The sequence below is a fragment of the Trachurus trachurus genome (genome assembly GCF_905171665.1).
Source record: "Trachurus trachurus genome assembly, chromosome: 1".
NCBI lineage: Eukaryota > Metazoa > Chordata > Actinopteri > Carangiformes > Carangidae > Trachurus > Trachurus trachurus.
The window spans coordinates 15,566,115-15,583,594 of record NC_139891.1 but is presented as its reverse complement, the minus strand read 5'-3'; the positions used below and the strand labels follow the sequence as shown (position 1 = coordinate 15,583,594).

The 17,480-nt window shown below is 41.7% G+C and overlaps 1 protein-coding gene across 1 annotated transcript; it reads left to right on the top strand.

The window, feature by feature from the left end:
- Positions 1 to 664: 664 nt before the first annotated feature.
- Positions 665 to 16,807, top strand: ecpas (Ecm29 proteasome adaptor and scaffold). Its single transcript, XM_083979943.1, has 49 exons — positions 665 to 708; positions 1,519 to 1,649; positions 1,927 to 2,043; positions 2,333 to 2,451; positions 2,629 to 2,778; positions 2,891 to 3,068; positions 3,273 to 3,412; positions 3,550 to 3,628; positions 3,725 to 3,844; positions 4,000 to 4,085; positions 4,183 to 4,258; positions 4,349 to 4,398; positions 4,500 to 4,566; positions 4,757 to 4,879; positions 4,985 to 5,088; positions 5,248 to 5,371; positions 5,469 to 5,549; positions 5,654 to 5,870; positions 6,221 to 6,312; positions 6,410 to 6,544; positions 6,630 to 6,768; positions 7,041 to 7,213; positions 7,379 to 7,480; positions 7,728 to 7,851; positions 8,660 to 8,805; positions 9,329 to 9,383; positions 9,535 to 9,649; positions 9,753 to 9,821; positions 9,925 to 10,042; positions 10,128 to 10,295; positions 10,420 to 10,499; positions 10,913 to 11,018; positions 11,126 to 11,173; positions 11,283 to 11,401; positions 11,582 to 11,732; positions 11,837 to 11,902; positions 12,067 to 12,156; positions 12,264 to 12,330; positions 12,417 to 12,508; positions 12,605 to 12,671; positions 12,797 to 12,994; positions 13,214 to 13,425; positions 13,711 to 13,754; positions 13,873 to 14,065; positions 14,182 to 14,332; positions 14,800 to 14,905; positions 15,047 to 15,135; positions 15,229 to 15,300; positions 15,860 to 16,807. The coding sequence occupies exons 1-49, from the start codon at positions 687 to 689 to the stop codon at positions 15,997 to 15,999; spliced, it is 5,511 nt and encodes a 1,836-aa protein (XP_083836069.1). The 5' UTR covers positions 665 to 686; the 3' UTR covers positions 16,000 to 16,807.
- The last annotated feature ends 673 nt before the right edge of the window (positions 16,808 to 17,480 follow it).

Below are 17,480 nucleotides of genomic sequence, written 5' to 3'. Positions count from 1 at the left end.
GGACTTAGACTGGCATAGTCACTTTGTTTTCAATCACAATGATGTGAAGACTCCATTTTCTTTGTTGTATTTCAATAAACTGAAGATCTCTGACCTTTGTCTACTTGGATTCTGAGAAACTCAATATAGGCCTATTACGAGCGCACAAAGTAAAGCAGTCATCAGACTGAAAAATAATAATTATAGGCTATAAGGAGTTGCACACCTGAACTGGTAGGCTACATAACATTGCACAATTGTTCATCCTGCACTAACTGAATTACTGTAAATATGTTTTGTGTCACCTGATTTTATACAGATTTTGTTACTGTAACCAGCCTAAGTTATTTTATTCTAGGGTCTATATTTTTTTATTCTATTCTATTTGAGCTGCTGTGACACAATAATAAGTAGCTACTATTATATTCTATTTTATTCTAAATACAAAGGTACAGCAGATAGCTAAGCATAAAAATTATATGATACAAAAATATATATCATGTTATTCACTGTAATTATTTAGTATTATATTGCATTCATATACATACATTTAAACGTGTATATTTAGGTCTTGTAATGCGCAAGTTGTGTGTAAAACGTGTGTGTGCGTGTGTCATGCTGTCTGGGTGATGAAACTGAGGAGTGGCCCCGCCGCCCGCAGTGACACTCACTGACCTGCAGAGGTCGCTGAACGACTCTCTGCAAACATGGCTGCTCAGGATGAACTCAGTAAGTTTCTCTCTGCATTATGGACATTAATATCTCCTGTAATGTCACATTCGTAACTGTCAAACCTATAGTAAATGACGAGCCTGCTTTATTCTGACGATAAGGGTGTTTTTTGAAGCAACGATAAAGCTTCTTCAGTTTAAAAACTGGGGATATAGCGATAGCTCGCTGCTCAGCTATGTTAGCTAGCCGGAATGCTAACGTCAGGGAGGCCGTTTGCCCAGTCATGGTCAAAATGAAACTATTACGCAGGCTATTAATATATGTCCACTGAATAAATTTCCCAGGTGTGAATCTCCAGGTTTGGTATTTTGGGACATTTTGGGTGGATTGGGCAGGATGTCAGTGGTAGTAGAGAGGCAGGGGAATTAAAGAGAGACGGTGAAATGCGTGGATAGTCTTGCCAGTTGATGCAGCTAGGTGGTTGATGAGCCATGCCAAGAGACAGAGGGCAGGGCTGGGTGATGGTCACAGCAACACAACAGCTGACAGGACGAGCTTATCAGTCAAACTGAAACAACATGCACGGGGGGGCTGTCTGTTTATAGTTCACCTTTTTAAGTTTGTATATATTACTCCCTCTGCATGGAAGCTGAAGGTCGCTCAGCCTGGTTTTTGCATGTGGCTGCAGACACACAATGGGTTGTTCTCCCATATTTGAATGAAAACCTATTGATAAATTGATTTTAAATGAGGTATTTCTTCCAAACGGACCTCCTGTGTGGTGTGTTTTATTGGATCATGGCTGCAGCTGCGCTGAAAATGAAAGAACGGGAGTTAATCAAGGTGTTAAAATGTGTTTCCTGACAGATCAACTGGAACGGGTGTTCCTTCGCCTGGGCCATGCAGAAACAGACGAGCAACTACAAGACATTATCTCCAAGTTCCTACCCCCTGTGCTCCTCAAACTCTCCAGTGTCCAGGAGGGTGTGAGAAAGAAAGTAAGAAGGGTGTTGCCAAACATGATGTCAGTGACTCTTCAGTTTGCTCTTTACAGCCACATCTCTTAAAATTCTAGATAAATTACAGACATGTGCCATCAGACACTTCACCTCAAATATTGTCTCTCGACATATTGTCTCTCGAACAAAAACGTAGATAAATGCCTAGACCTTTTTTGTTTAGCATCTGCAGCATTCACTTCCTCTGACAGTTCCTGATCTAAGGATGCTTCTAAGTAGCTTCGATCTTTCTCTTTTTCTTTGCCTCCTGTTCCAGGTAATGGAGTTGTTGGTCCATTTGAACAAGAGAATAAAAAGCCGACCTAAGATTCAACTACCAGTAGAAACCTTGCTGGTGCAGTACCAGGATCCTGCAGCTGCCTCCTTTGTCACGGTACGAGTTTTACAGTGTCGCTTTCATGTAGGAGGATAACGTGTAACATTAATTCATAATAAAGTCAACGCTGTGCTTGCTTGCTATCCTTGATGACATTATTTTGACAGAGATCTGAGATGCCTATTGAGAGTTTGGGTCAACATTTAACTTAACTACGTAATAACTGGTAAACTAGTAAGACAAATGCTGGGGTGGCTCTGTGTTTTGTTATCTGTTGATTTCAGTGTGTTTTATTTTGGTCTTTTTGTAACAAGAGTGGTGACTGTTTCAATAAAATATTCCGCAGAATTTCACCATCATCTACATCAAGATGGGCTACCCACGCCTGGAGGTGGGGAAACAGTGTGAGCTGGCCCCCACCCTCCTCACTGCCATGGAAGGCAAGCCACAGCCACAACAGGACAGGTGAGGGGACACGCATGTCTTAGGATGCACAAAATGCACAAAATACCACAGTAGTGGTAAAAAACAAACAAACATTGATTGATACATTAATAAAATCATACGCAAATACTCATAGATAGTGTTTTTGGGGGGTTTCTTTTCTGACTATGCTTTTACATCCCCTTTCTCATCTTTTAGCCTGATGCACCTGCTGATTCCCACTCTGTACCACATGAAGTATCCTGCAGACACCTCCAAGAATGCGTTTCCATTTAACCTAACTGAGCGGCCAAAGACAGTGCAGCTGCTGCTGGAGTTTATGTTGGATGTTTTACTGATGCCTTATGGGTGAGTTTCTGCTGTGTGCTTTGGTTACTCTATGACTGATGGGCTCACTAAGAAGTAAAAGGAGTTACATTTGAACAATCATGCTGACCCGTTGTCTTTTCGGTTCCTCTAGGTTTGTGCTGAACGAATCCCCGACTCGCCCTTCTCCCTCTGCCTCCCAGGGAAGTTCTGCAGATGGGACAGTGGCTGCGGGTGGCCAGGGTCTCCCCCAGCCTCCCCCAGGGATGAGTGTTTATGCAGCCAAGAGAGTGATAGGGGAAGCCCAGTGGAGTGCTGAACAACTCGAGCAGGTACAATAACAGAAGCTGGGGGTTGAGTGGTGGCGATATTTTTGTCCGTTTTGGAGGTTTATGTATTTGTGTATACGTGCATTGGATAAAGCTTGACTCGGTATAGTGATTAAGTATACTGTATATTTGAGAGGTGAGACACTGTGTTGTATTTTCTTTATTTGTCAGCTGACAAATGGTTCATTGTGCATTTGGTGTCAACAGTGTAAGCTGGGGATCGTGAAATTCATAGAGGCAAAGCAGGTTCCAGAGGTGGAGACTGTGGTTCACCTGGTGGTGGCGTCCAGTGACACCCGACATAGTGTTGCCACTGCCGCTGATCTGGAGCTGAGGAGTAAACAGAGGTAGGTGAATTGGCTTATGTTATCAAATGGGTTATATGTGCTTTACACATTTTCAGGCCCTTTATTAAGCAATGTTTTGCAACAAAGTGCCAAAATATTAGGCACTAACTCAATGCATTTACCTTTGTATTTTCCAGCATAATTGATTGGAATAATCCTCTAATAATCAACAAGATGTACAAGGTGTATCTTGGGGATGTTCCTCTCAAAACAAAGGTTTGTAATTTCAACATTTAAATTTCTACCTTTAAATTTTTGTAATTGTTATATATGTATGATACGTTTGTATGTAATGACTCCTGTGTGCATTAGGGTGGCAATATGAAGCAAGAGCTGAAGCATGAACCAGTAAGCACAAGAGTCAAACTGAAGATCCTGCCACATCTCCTGCGGTCACGCCTGGCTGCAGAGTGTTTCCCAGCTAATATCCAGGTATGATGCTCATCTGCGTCTGTGGAAACAGTTGTGTTTTCTTGATTTCCAAAACACAATTTTGCAAACACATTGCACGTTAAGTCTAACTAAATTATTTTCAAGGATGCATCAGAGTACGGTAAAACCAATTATTCGTTGTCTTTCCTCCATAGGTTGTGTATGATGGTCTGTTTGGAGCCAACACCAACAACAAACTGCTGTCTCTAACCTTGCAGTTTGTCCATCACATCTGCATGGTGTAAGAAAAGTGCACTTTGTCTTTGTTGAGAACCAAGATAAGTTTTTTTTGTGTTTGCAGTTTAAAAAAAATAAATATTTTTCTTGCTATTTTTCAGGTGCCCTGACACCAATAAGCCTCTGGGGCTAATGCTGCTTAATGGTCTTACCAAGCTCATCAATGAATACAAGGAGGTATAACTACAAATAACAACATACGTTTAATCCCCAAGATTATACAATTTAGTTTGACTTGTAGCTATTAAACAACATTTGTTCTTGCAGGACCCTAAGTTACTATGTATGGCCTACTCTGCTGTGGGAAAACTCTCAAGGTATAATAATACATACATACACAAATAAAGTCCATCATTGTCAGCTTGATGTGGGATCATAGCAGCAAAACATATTATACCTTTTATGTCTTCTTTTCTAGCCGCATGCCACAGTTGTTCACCAAGGATATTGCACTGGTACAGCAGTTTTTTGAGTCCATGTGCAAGGTAGGTGGACAGTCTCTTAACAAACTGACTGATTACGGTAAATGTGTTGATTACTCCACATGACGAAAACGGTCCTGGAAAATCAATGATCACAGTTGTTTATATATTAATTTTCTAGCCTCTGTTCATAGGAGGGCACGGTGATGTACGTAGCACTGATATTTCCAAAATTCTCTGTTATCCACTGCAGGAGGAGCCTGATGTCCGTCTTGCCATTCAGGAAGCTTTGTCCATGATGGTTGGAGCTTATGCTAACCTGCAGGGGGCACTACTGAACCTGATGGAGGCCCTGGTTGCTGCATACATCGGAAAAGTGGGTGAACACAGGCAAAATAGATCATAAAAACACATTGATGTTCACTAGTTTATTAACGAGGCATGAGGCAAATGTAACCCACTGATTACTCTTTTTGTGCAGCCGGAGGTGCAAGTCCGCCAGGTGGCCATGAAGTTTGCCAGTACAGTATTTGCTCCTGATCACGTGCCATCGAGATACCTGCTGCTTCTGGCTGCTGGAGATCCGTAAGTACCAAAATCCAGAAATCTGTTACATCGTTGTAAATTGCAACAGCTTTTATTGAGCCTTGAAAACCCCTGTTGCATTATATACACAGGGAACATATACAAATAAGATGGGACATCTGAGTTGTGCAGGAGACTCAGTGATTTTCTGTGTTTTAGGAGGGAGGAGGTGGCTGGGGAGGCCCAAAGGGTGCTAAGGGCTTTTCCTACCAAGATCTCTGAAAAGGAGGGATCTAAGCCAATGCCCTCCTTTCCTGACATGGTGGCCTACGTCCAGGAGAAAGTAAGCCTGTCTACATACTTTCCATTATCCTTTTAACCAGGCTATTTTTTGCTTAAAGAAGTAATGCATCTTATGTTTTTCACTGTGTCATTGTCAGGCGGCTCAAAGGATCAAGACTCCAGCAAAGTACATTGTTGGAACGTCCACTATTCCTTTCAACCCATCTGCATTTGGGGAGGTAAATATTAATTAGCCTGTGACATTCACAACTTATCAACTGTTGAAAAGTTAAATGTTTCAGACACCCACCACAGTGTCCATTTAATTTTCCTGTGTCCCCAGATCGTGCTCTACCTAAGGATGTGTTTAGCACACAGTGCTGGGGCCACACCCATGTCTACACGCTTGACAGACATGCAGGATGATGCCCCAGTCATTGGACGCTACGTCCACACTCTGCTGTCCTCTGAACCGCAGCCTTCAGTGCCAAAGGGGTCTGAGGCAAATCCTATTCACGTCTACATGGATCTGCTGCAGCAGCTGCTGTCTGCTGTTGGAGGTGAGATAAATGAACCCGCTCTTCTAGAGGATGTGGGTTCATGATAAAAAGGGGTTAGAATTGTGACTTAAGTGTTTTTAAAGTAGGAGCTTGTTGTGAGTATTGTCTGAGTAACACAAATATTGATTTGCCTTCTGAGGCCACATGTGTCTCATTAAAAGTATCAGTAAATTCTGTTGAAAAAAGTAAATTTAATTATATACATACTGACTTAAATATCCAACACTAAATAAAATGAATACACAACAGGTTTTGGCTGTGATACAGTTGGTATTCATTTATCATGCATTATGAGCATTGGATATGTTTTTGAGGGAAGTTGTGGGAATTCATAAACAATCTCTTAACAGGAATCCCAGTCATGTACTGTCTACTGGAGGTGGTGTCTGTCTGCCCAGAGAAACTGGCTCCGAGATTTGCTGATAAAATTGACTGGATTAAAGTGAGCATTTCATTTATTCACGTGCTTATTCAAATCTTGGGGTAGATTTACTATTGGCAATGCATTCAGGTGTCATAACAGATGTTGTATTCTCCAGAGTCTGATGAATACAAATAAGGAGGACATGAGGGAGCTCGCAGCCCAGCTGTATGCTGTCGTGGTTTCCACCATGACGGGCAACGAGCTTCAGTCAGCCGTGCAGAACCTGATTAAAATCACCAAAGACAACCACGTATGTAAAACACTACATAGATTGCATTTTAACAGCTGTTCAACTCAACAGTGTGTAAATGTTTCCTGGTCTTGTTGAACCACAGAGTCCTGAGACTCAGCATGGCGCCATCTTGGCTCTCGGCTATATGGTGGGAAGGTACACAAGCAAGAAAAAAGCCTTTAAGCAAATGAGCATCTCCTCAGACGATGATGAACTTGTTGCCATGGCTACCAAGACAGTTGGTATGAGACTTTTTTTAATTTAATTTTTTTTTTTTTTTTTTTACAATTTCCTACATTTTTACTTTAATTCACTGACTAAGATTGAGCCATTAAGTACAATGAATTGATGATAAAAAGTTAGGTTTTGATGAAATTAAATTGCTAAATGTAGGGTTGTTAAAATCTATTTTCCGTAACTTAACATTTTATTTAGTTTGCCAATAGAGGTCTTTTTTGTATGAAATTAAAGTAGAATACAATAATGCTGCCCTGGGTTATGTTTGCCCATCTAGGTTCCTTCCTGGACAGCAGTAGTGCACTACTGGCTGTAGCAGCCTGCACAGCTCTGGGAGAAATTGGAAGAAATGGTACCCTGCTGATCCCTGCAGAGGGTGAAGGCTTCACCAAACTCTCCACTGTGGAAAACTTGCTGGCACGCATTCCCTCTGGCAAGGAGAGCACAAAGGTAACGTTGGACTCTTTCTAAATTACCCTCGGGATAAATAAGGTGCATATACTACATACATGCATGCATACATACTGATATGTCGGGACTTTAGCGATTTGCTGACTTGCATCTTGTTTATCCTCTTATTTGTGTTTTTCTGTCTTGTTCATGTCTGTGGTCCAGATGAAGGAGCGATCCATCCAGACCTTGGGCCACCTACCAGTGGGAGATGGAGAATTCCCTCATCAGAAGAAGCTGTTGCAGGGACTCATGGACTCTGTAGAGGTAAGAAAAGTGTAATTACGTATGCATTCTAGATCATTTTTGGCAAGATTGGCTTGGATCGCTCTATTTGATATTTTAAGATGTTTGTTAAGACCCAATATTTAATGTCATAAGATGAGGATCAGGCTGTGTAGTTGTTGCTGAAGTGCAGTTGTCTGCCAGCACAAATAATACAAAAATATATCTGCATGAATCCCTTGCTTGAGCCCCTATGAAGCTCTTTTTTCTTTTTCTTTTTTATCTTCAGGCCAAACAGGTGGAGCTGCAGTTCACGGTTGGAGAGGCCATCACCAGTGCTGCAATAGGCACCAGTTCAGGAGCTGCCAGAGACCCATGGACCTGTACTGAGGAGCAGTACAGCCCGCCACACAGTGAGTACTGTCAGTTGTAGCTTGACTTCAAATAGTACTTAAAACTGCTTTTTGTTCAGATGTGCACATTGTGGGCTAGCATTGCATTATAAAGGTGAATTTGAGTTACAGTGTTTAAACTGTTACAAACAAAATCGTAGGATTAAACATTTATGTCAGCTCCTAAAGTGTAAATCCAAGTAGATAATAGGAATTTGTGATAGCAACATGACTGTGAACTGGTTACAAAGGCAGTTACATCAAAATAATTTATAGAACTGATTATCTTATCTTGTCAGAGTTATACACTGTTGTATCTGGTTTCAAAATGCTGAAAATGTGAAACACAACAAAATCTAATTCAGGCTTTTTATCTGGTGTGACTGCAAGGTTAGCACTGCGGCTAACTACTCTTCTAAATTCAAATAAGAAATGTATTATAGTTCTTCATATTCTGTCAGCACTGTGAGAATGCAGTTATTCTTATGTAGGCAGAATGGGAAGAACTAATGAATTCAGGTCATTTCTCAAGCTAGGTTCAGGCTTATCTGATTGGCTTATCGAGTATGTGTTGAGGCTGACTGTGCACATTGCATTTTTTCCCAAATGATCAGATTTGTCACACTGGCTCTTGCATCTTAAAAGTGCCTTACTTGCTGACTTATTTCACGTGTAGCTGCTCTGCATTACTAGTACATTTATTTGCCTTATCATACATTTACAGTACATTTAGTAGTATTTTTTTTATGCCTGTCAAACCTCCCTGGGCAAAACTAAAAATATATTCACATATTTAATACATATTCACTTTTCTTTTTTTACCTGTTAGCTGTTAAAAACAACGATGTGGTTCCTTGGGTCCTGAACTCCATCCTGGCCAGATACATACCGAGCCAGAACCCCCATGTCCGACAAGCAGCCTGCATCTGGCTGCTCTCTCTGGTCAAGAAACTCAGCCAACACAAGGAAATCATGGTGAGTGTATAGTGCAAATACTGTAGACCTCTGAACCCCAAGACAGGTTTGGCTCTTTTGCATGCTTGCAATTCATGCTGTGTTCAAATTTTAGGGGTTAAACAACAAATTGAACCGTACATTTGTATACACATCAACTCTGATGGTATGTTTGGTCACAACTTATTTTGGCAAAGTGATCTTATTATACCTAGCATGTCAAACAGTGGGTTAATTTTGTATTTACTGTTAGTTGTAAGAAATATTTGACCTTTTTATGAAGGATGAGTTTGCTCAACTATGTTGATGAAATACTCCTTCACTGAGTTTAGCTGAATACATTTGTCCACCCACATGTCGTGTATGTGCATATAGATTTGTTATTTGCCTTTTGAAAACAGGGTAAGAATTACTGCTTTGATTTATGTTAATTTTGGGGGGATAAAAGATTCAAAAGAGGATCCATACACAAACTGTTGAGCTTAACGTGTATATGTCAGATCATTCACGGTCATTTAAAAAAACTCTTCCTTCTCTCCTATAGTCCCATTTAAAGGAGATTCAGGTGGCATTCATCTCTGTACTCTCAGACCCCGATGGTAAGAGCACAGCAATCTCTCATCACACTGATCTGCTCATTACTTACATCAGCCAGTGTTGTACCTGCACATCCTTACAAAACAAGCAACACCCACTACTGCCTGTCCCTCTGAATTCGACATCCATCCCTCTTTTTCTTCTTTCATCTAGAGCTCAGTCAGGACGTATCCTCTAAAGGACTTGGCTTGGTCTATGAGATGGGAGGAGAGGCTGACCAGCATGAACTGGTGTCCACTCTGGTAGAAACACTTATGACTGGCAAAAGGTGAGTTTAGTAAAGTAATGGAACAAGAGAGACTCTCAAGGTGTTGTAATATAATTTCTGTGCTGGAGAGGAGAGGAAATCAAACAATCTTTTATGTTTGCAGAGTGAAACATGCTGTCTCAGAAGATACAGAGGTGTTCCAAGGAGAGGGTTTGGGGAAAACACCTGATGGGTAAGTCACACACCACCTCAATTTTCTTTTTATTTTTCTGTGTTCTTGTGGGTGCCGTGTGGAGAGATGAAGGTTTTTCTCCTGTTTTGACATGTCATGCCAGCCATGGCCTGACCACATACAAGGAACTCTGCTCATTGGCCAGTGACCTCAACCAACCAGATCTTGTTTACAAGTTCATGAACCTGGCCAATCACCATGCCATGTGGAACTCCCGCAAGGTATCATCACCCTTCTTTCTCGTCAAGTTACAGGTTTGCTTTTGTACCCCCTCTCCAAAACTAACCTCTTCTCTCCCCATTTCAGGGAGCAGCTTTTGGGTTTCACATGATTGCTGCCAAGGCCGGGGAGCAGCTGGCTCCATTCCTGCCCCAGCTTGTGCCTCGTCTGTACCGCTATCAGTTTGACCCCAACCTGAACATTCGCCAGGCCATGACCAGCATTTGGGATGCACTGGTCACTGATAAGACCCTGGTAGGAGTTCGTTATAGCACAGAACAAGAACATAATATGCACTTTTGCACGTGTATATACACTTTGGTGTAAATAAACACCACCGTCAGAAGTGATCATATGTGGATGTTTTGATGTGTCTCAGGTGGATAAGTATCTGAAGGAGATCCTGCAGGATGTCCTTTCCAACTTGACCAGTAACACCTGGAGAGTGCGAGAGTCTAGGTAAAATAACAGCACAAACTTATGACATTAGGACATATTATGCTGATTTCAGGGGCTTTTAATATGATATTGGACCCCAGTGGGCCACTATTGAAAGTTTCCATCAATACAAAACTCTGTAACTATCCCATACAAGCTGTCTGTGTACTCCTCCATTCTGGCTCTTTCCTGCTTCCCTCTGAAACACTTGGATTCAACACCCAGGTCTTTTTTTTTTTTTTTTTTTTTTTTACATCCTATTCCTTTTATCTCCAACCTCATGGACCCTTAAATTGTCTTGCAATTATTGGGATTATAGAAAGTATTGCAGTTATGTCAATTATTATGGGAATGTAGCTGTTGAGCTTGTTCTCAGTGTGCTGTAATACAGTTGTCCAAAGAAGCGAATTGTGATTAATTGTTTTTCCTACCAGCTGCCTGGCCCTGAATGACCTGATACGTGGCCGCCAAGCTGATGACCTCATCGATCATCTTGCAGAAATGTGGGAAACACTGTTCAGAGTCCTTGATGACATCAAGGTGAGAAGGAAATCAGTGTTTCTTACATCCACTAAACACAAGTGATGTAAAGTTGACTTGGTCCATTGGTTGAGCTTCGATCCGACCGTTGCGTGTTTGTATTTCAGGAGTCTGTGAGGAAGGCTGCAGACCTAACACTGAAAACACTCAGTAAGGTGAGTGTGTTTGCCACAGGACTGGCCTGCGTGTATATGTTTGTATTTGTTTGTGTGTGTACACATATCCAGGTGTTGTCCCTTGAGATTCTCTTTCTGTGTCGTCTAGGTGTGTACTCGTATGTGTGAGTCTACAGGCTCAGCAGCCCAGAGAACTGTGGCGGTGCTGTTGCCCACTCTGCTGGAGAAAGGCATCATTAGCAATGTCTCAGAGGTCCGCTCACTCAGGTAATGTCTCCCAGCTGATGTGGTCTTGGTTCCGTTGCTCTCACGTCACTCATGTCAAGGCAACATGGGTTTTATCCCACCTGCAGTATTCAGATATTATCACCAGAATACCAGGCTGTGATTTTGTGTCCCATCCTTGTTTACCTTCTTCTGTCCTCCTAACCACATTTTTCCTACCAGTATCCAGACCCTGGTGAAGATTAGTAAGACAGCTGGGGCCAGACTAAAGCCTCATGCTGCCCGACTCATCCCAGCCCTGCTGGAGGCCCTCAGCACCCTGGAGCCCCAGGTCCTCAACTACCTCAGCCTCCGAGCTACCGAGCAGGAGAAGGTAACGTCGGCCTTCTACTGCATCCTCACCTAAGTGCGGTAACCAAAGTAGTTTTTCTCACACATTACATCTCATATTAACATGATTTGCATATTTTTTTCCAGAGTGCCATGGATGCTGCAAGACTAAGTGCTGCCAAGTCCTCCCCAATGATGGAGACCATCAACATGGTAAAAACAAAGTTATAATTATTGTGACTGTTCGATAATAATTAATACAGTTTGTACGTGTCCTGGTTAAGATTTTGATGTTTCTCTATTTTAAACCCTGACATGTCATACAGATGAATGAGGACTGTTTTAAAAGATTATGTCCTTTGTGTCTTTGTACTCAGTGTCTGCAGCACCTCGATGTTTCTGTGCTGGGAGAGCTGGTTCCTAGACTCTGTGAGCTGCTTAAGAGTGGAGTGGGATTGGGCACCAAGGTAAAACACACTCCTACAGCCATTACTTAATATGTCGATTGCCTACTTCTTTGCATCTTCCTGCCAAGCTCTTCAAGGGCCATCTAATGTTTGGCTCTTCTCCACAGGGTGGCTGTGCCAGTGTAATTGTTTCACTCAGTGTGCAGTGTCCCCAGGACCTCACCCCATATTCAGGTACAGCAAGTTTCCATCTGCATGTCTACTATGTTTGGTGTCTGGTGCAAGAGAAGTAGTAAAGGGGATGTTTTTGCTGTTTGCAGGCAAACTGATGAGTGCCCTGCTGAATGGTATCCACGACAGAAGCACTGTGGTACAGAAAGCATTTGCCTTTGCTCTGGGACACCTTGTCAGGGTAGGCTTCATTTGCAGCCATATGTCATTAATTACACCTTAGGTTGTTGTTAGTGATATCGCAAGCATTTTTTGTTAAACTTTTTCGCCCCATCAGACGGCAAAGGACAGCAGTGTGGAGAAACTACTACTGAAGCTCAACACCTGGTACTTGGAGAAAGAGGGTGAGACGTCAGGAAATGGGAAATATTTCTCACTTGGAAAATCAGAATGAAACAAATTTCTGCATTGATGCAATTTAACCTTTGGAACTGTGCTCTCGCCTCTCAACGCTCTCTTTTACTCCCAGAGCCAGTGTATAAGTCGTCATGTGCGTTGACCGTACATGCCATCAGCCACTACAGCCCTGATGTGCTGAAGGGCCACGCAGGAGTGGCCCTGCCGCTGGCCTTCCTGGGCATGCATCAGGCACCGGGTCCTGACGAGGAGAAAGGAGAGAGCCACGATGCTACGCTGTGGGCTGAGGTTTGGCAGGAGAACGTCCCAGGTAAGAACTTATTCACACAGTACAACTACAATAAGACCGACTAGAGATATGTATATGAAGAACTTTGATTAGAAGGTAAGATATTCTACAATTGTAACTGCATACTATTTTTGGAGCAAAGGTTATATATTATAAACATAGTACAATCAAACATCTCGATGTTTTTGTGTGATTACAATAGCCTGATGTTTTGTTCTTTACCCTTGTCTGTGATTCCAGGAAGCTTTGGAGGCATCAGACTCTACATGACAGAGCTGATCGCCATCACACAGAAAGCTCTGCAATCTCAGTCCTGGAAGATGAAGGCTCAGGGTGCTGCTGCCATGGCAACTGTTGCCAAGGAACAAACGGGCTCATTGGTGGCCCCACACCTTGGCCTGGTGCTGACAGCTTTGATACAGGGACTTTCCGGACGCACATGGGCGGGCAAGGTAACAACTGCTGAAACAAGATCTGAGTGTAAAAACAAAAAACTAATAGTTACAGTTAAGTATTTAAGCTTTTATGCACAAACACAATATCTTGGTGACACCTTCAGGTAAATTCCTCAGATTCAACATAGGATAAACTGAATTTGAAATTGGCTGTTAAGGGTCAAAATGGCTGTGACCTCACATAAATTGATTAACAAATCATGTTTAACACGAAAGTCTTAAGCAGAGGGCATAGAACCATTTGACTTCATTCTACTTTTTTATTTGGACTTTTTCTCCCAGGAGGAGCTGTTGAAAGCCATTGGATCAGTGGTGTGCAAATGCAGGTGAGACTTCTCGCAGGACTTTTCCGATTCCAGTTTTATAGGAAGGAAATTGTTAATTTCCCATCTACTATCCTTTTTTTTTTTTCATTTTTGCTTCAATTCTTCCTGTGGCTTTCAGCGCTGAGCTGCAGAAGCCCTGTGCAGGCCAACCCACCATCCCTGAGGTGCTGGAAGTCGTGTTAAAAGAATGTCGCAAGGAGAGTCTGGTGTACAAAATGGCGGCTTTACGCTGTGCTGGAGACGTGCTCCACAGCACCCAGGAGGACCGTTTTTGTGATATGACGGAAATCCTTTTCCCTCTGATCAAGAAGGTTAAACACCTGCTTATTTGATATTGACTGTTTGTTGTAACACCGCCGCCATATTTGAACTAATTACTGGGTTTACAGAAGCCTTATAGCTGAACTTGTCTCCATATACCCAACAGAGCTGCCCGCAGAGTGGTGGTGCATCCCCGAGGTCACTGGAGGATGACGATGACGACACAGACGTGAAGGAGAAAGAGTTGCAGACTGAAGCTCTTCTTTGTGCTTTTGAGACTCTAGGAAAGTCTTGGCCCAGGAACCCACAGACTCAGGGTAAAATTGTGAACAAGTTTAGAAAAATGTAAACCACACTCACAAAACTGCACCCTTGCTTTGACATAATTTATAACGTGGATTCTGAAAAATATGAGTGCTGGATATTGGGATAAAACCTCATATAGGTAAGTTTGAGTTATAAAATCATATTTCTTTTTTATCATATTTGTCCATGGACTCTTTGCCTGATGTCTGAGAGTGCCTTAAGAAACTGTACGACTAAAGTATCTGCCTCTACCCATTAGGGAGGTGACGTATTGATGCAAAAATACTGTCCTTTTTATTCTCAAAGTTGTTTCAAACCACATGTGATGTGTTACCATGTGCTCTCCTGTTTTTATTTATTTATCAAATTTTTAAGATCTGTTGATGTGTTTATATAGGTCAAAAAGGTGGGTGGACTGTTGAAAATCTGAGATGTGGCTCTCACAAAGTGACATTTTGTGAACTCTGTCTGTCTATAGCTCGTTTCCACGTGGAGGTATGCCACCTAATGTGTGAAAAGCTTAAGCTAAGCACTTGGAAAGTTCAGCTTGCTGTTCTGCAGTCCATGAAGGCTTACTTCAAGGGGTGAGGAGAATCCCTTACAAAATATTTTCTCATTATGTTCTTTTGAACGAACCCTGAAGGTCTCTAATTATATGAGATGATTGGTTTGTGCTTGTGTTTTTAAGTTTATTTCACCTATGAGTGTGTTTTTTTCTCCTCTAGGTTGTTGCTGCTAGAGAAGGGCAGTGAAGATTTCAATGCACTGTCACAGATCCTCACAGAGACGTGTGCTGCTCTCACACACCCTTTAGGTACTGGCTGCACTTTTCCAATACATTTTGCATAATTATTAGTGTTATGTTTTATTTCACCACTATGTTTGTGTTTTCCTTTTTTCTATCCAGAAAACAAAAGCTACTCATCTGTGAGGACAGAGGCCCTGACAGTTGTGGATCTGGTAGTAAAGAGAACTGGAGGTGAGTTGTTTGCTGCTAATCCTGCCCCAAAGTGTGTTATTCTTCAGTTTAGTTTAAAAGTTTGTGGTTTGCTGATACCATTCAGGTAGTTTTGTGGTAAACATACAGTAACTCTGCCAGGAGTAAAGGTGGAATATGACAGACAAATGCAAATGATGTCATGTCGCCAGTCTTCCTGATTTTATTTTTTATTCATTAAACATGATGCTATCAACATGGCTCAAGGCTGTTGGACTGTTGGTTAGTCTGGGCCAGGCTTAAGTAATATTCTACCGTATGTATCGCCAGGAAATCCTCTTGCATCATGTTTGTGGTTCTAACACCAACTTAAGTTAAATGTCACTTTTAAATATGAGATTCATATCCACCTCAGATGTACAGTTGTCAAATGCTCGTGTGCTTATGTTAATCCCATCACACCAAGATGGAAAACATGCTGACATTTTAACTCCAGTCAGAGGGCATCTTTTGTTTGTATGTATTCATGTATGCATATGAGAGAGACCGTTGATCCACATGTTACTGATTGAATATTCCTGTGTGCATGTGATGTTGACAGAGAGTGAACAGTGGGACTGTGTGTCTGTGAAGAGCCGGGAGCAGCTGCAGCGCTCCCTCTCAACGCTGCAGTCTGACAGCAGACCTGACCTGAGGGATAAGGCCCAGGAGCTGCGTAGACATATCCAGAGTCAACCCTGAGCACACGCAAACACACACTCTCCCTCACACACATATACACACACACACACACACAGCTCACCGAGTCAGCCAAATGCAAACAGATTCACACGCAAAATACAAAGCAAGAAACCAGAGCATCTACTTCTTTTAAACATCTTTATGAGTAAAACAAAACATTCACTAGCACACTCCTGTCTGACCTCTTTGCTACAGCAGTTTTCTCTCATGCAGATAATTACAAAACCTCTCAATCATTATATTAAGTATCCATATTACCTGTGGGCTTTGAAGCTGGCTTGTGCAAGAGAGTGCTCCACTCAAGCTGAGTGACCGATTCACATTTGTGGCTGACGAAGCTTGAAGAGACTACAACAGGTCTGAGCTCTCGGTGACGGTGGTGAAGCGCGAGACCATTATTGTAATGTGTCAAGTTTTTATTTGGTTCATTTAAATGGACGGTAAGATGAATGAATTCTATATAAACCGATGTGTTGGATTTGTGGACACTGTATACCTATAGCCCCAAAATGGGGACTTTTACTACTGTTGTGGGTTTGCCGACCCATTGAACATCAGAACAACAGCAGGTCACAGAAAGGTGATGAGTCAGCTGGCATTCAAAGTTTATACTTTGAGCGTGTCCTGAAATGGTATTTTGTTTCTCCTGTTTGCGAGGTGAATGAACACGACAAAAAAAAAATCCTATTTTGTGAAGTTTTGAGAATTAGTAAAAAAAAAAAAAAAAAATTCTGCTGTTAACTTCAAAGTGATGCTATAGTTGTTTGAAATTGTCCCTGATTAAATAAAACTACCTTGGTAATTTGGACCTTCTTCTCTTGTCTTTCTGCAATATGATGGTTTCACATTCAGTGTTAATACAGGCAACAGACCAGATGTCAGTGAGACAACGTACTGCTGTGAAAATCACTTTTTTCAATTAACTTCTGCTGCTAATTAATCATAGACATTTCAAAGCAGTTGAAATGTATTGCATCTAGTTAGATACAATGCTTATTCCCTGTGAAATTCTGAGAATTATGCAACTAAAACAGTGAATTGACACTTCTCACTTTAGCTTTTTTCCCACTTTGTACATGACTGATGTAAAATGTAGCCTTGATAATTCAGTTGCGGTGTGTACATCAGCAGTATCTCTATTATCCAAGTTATCCAACAGAACTCAACACCTCGGCCTTTAAGGCCAAATGACTTTGCCCACATAACCCTCATCATGTGAAGACATTTTAAGATGATCACTGTTTCAACGTCTTGAAGCTCTTATGGCCATGTGAAAGATTTCACTAATGCATATGCAGATGATAAAAGGAGACAGAATGAGTTTTATACAGATGAAGATGACAAAATAAAGCTATAACGCACTTATGATGATTTGGGTCCTTGATGCTGCCACCAGAGGGCAGTAAATTGGCAAATTAAGAGTCAGTAATATTGAAAGTTTGACTTCTTTATTTTTTAGAAGAGCTTGGGAAAAAGTGAGA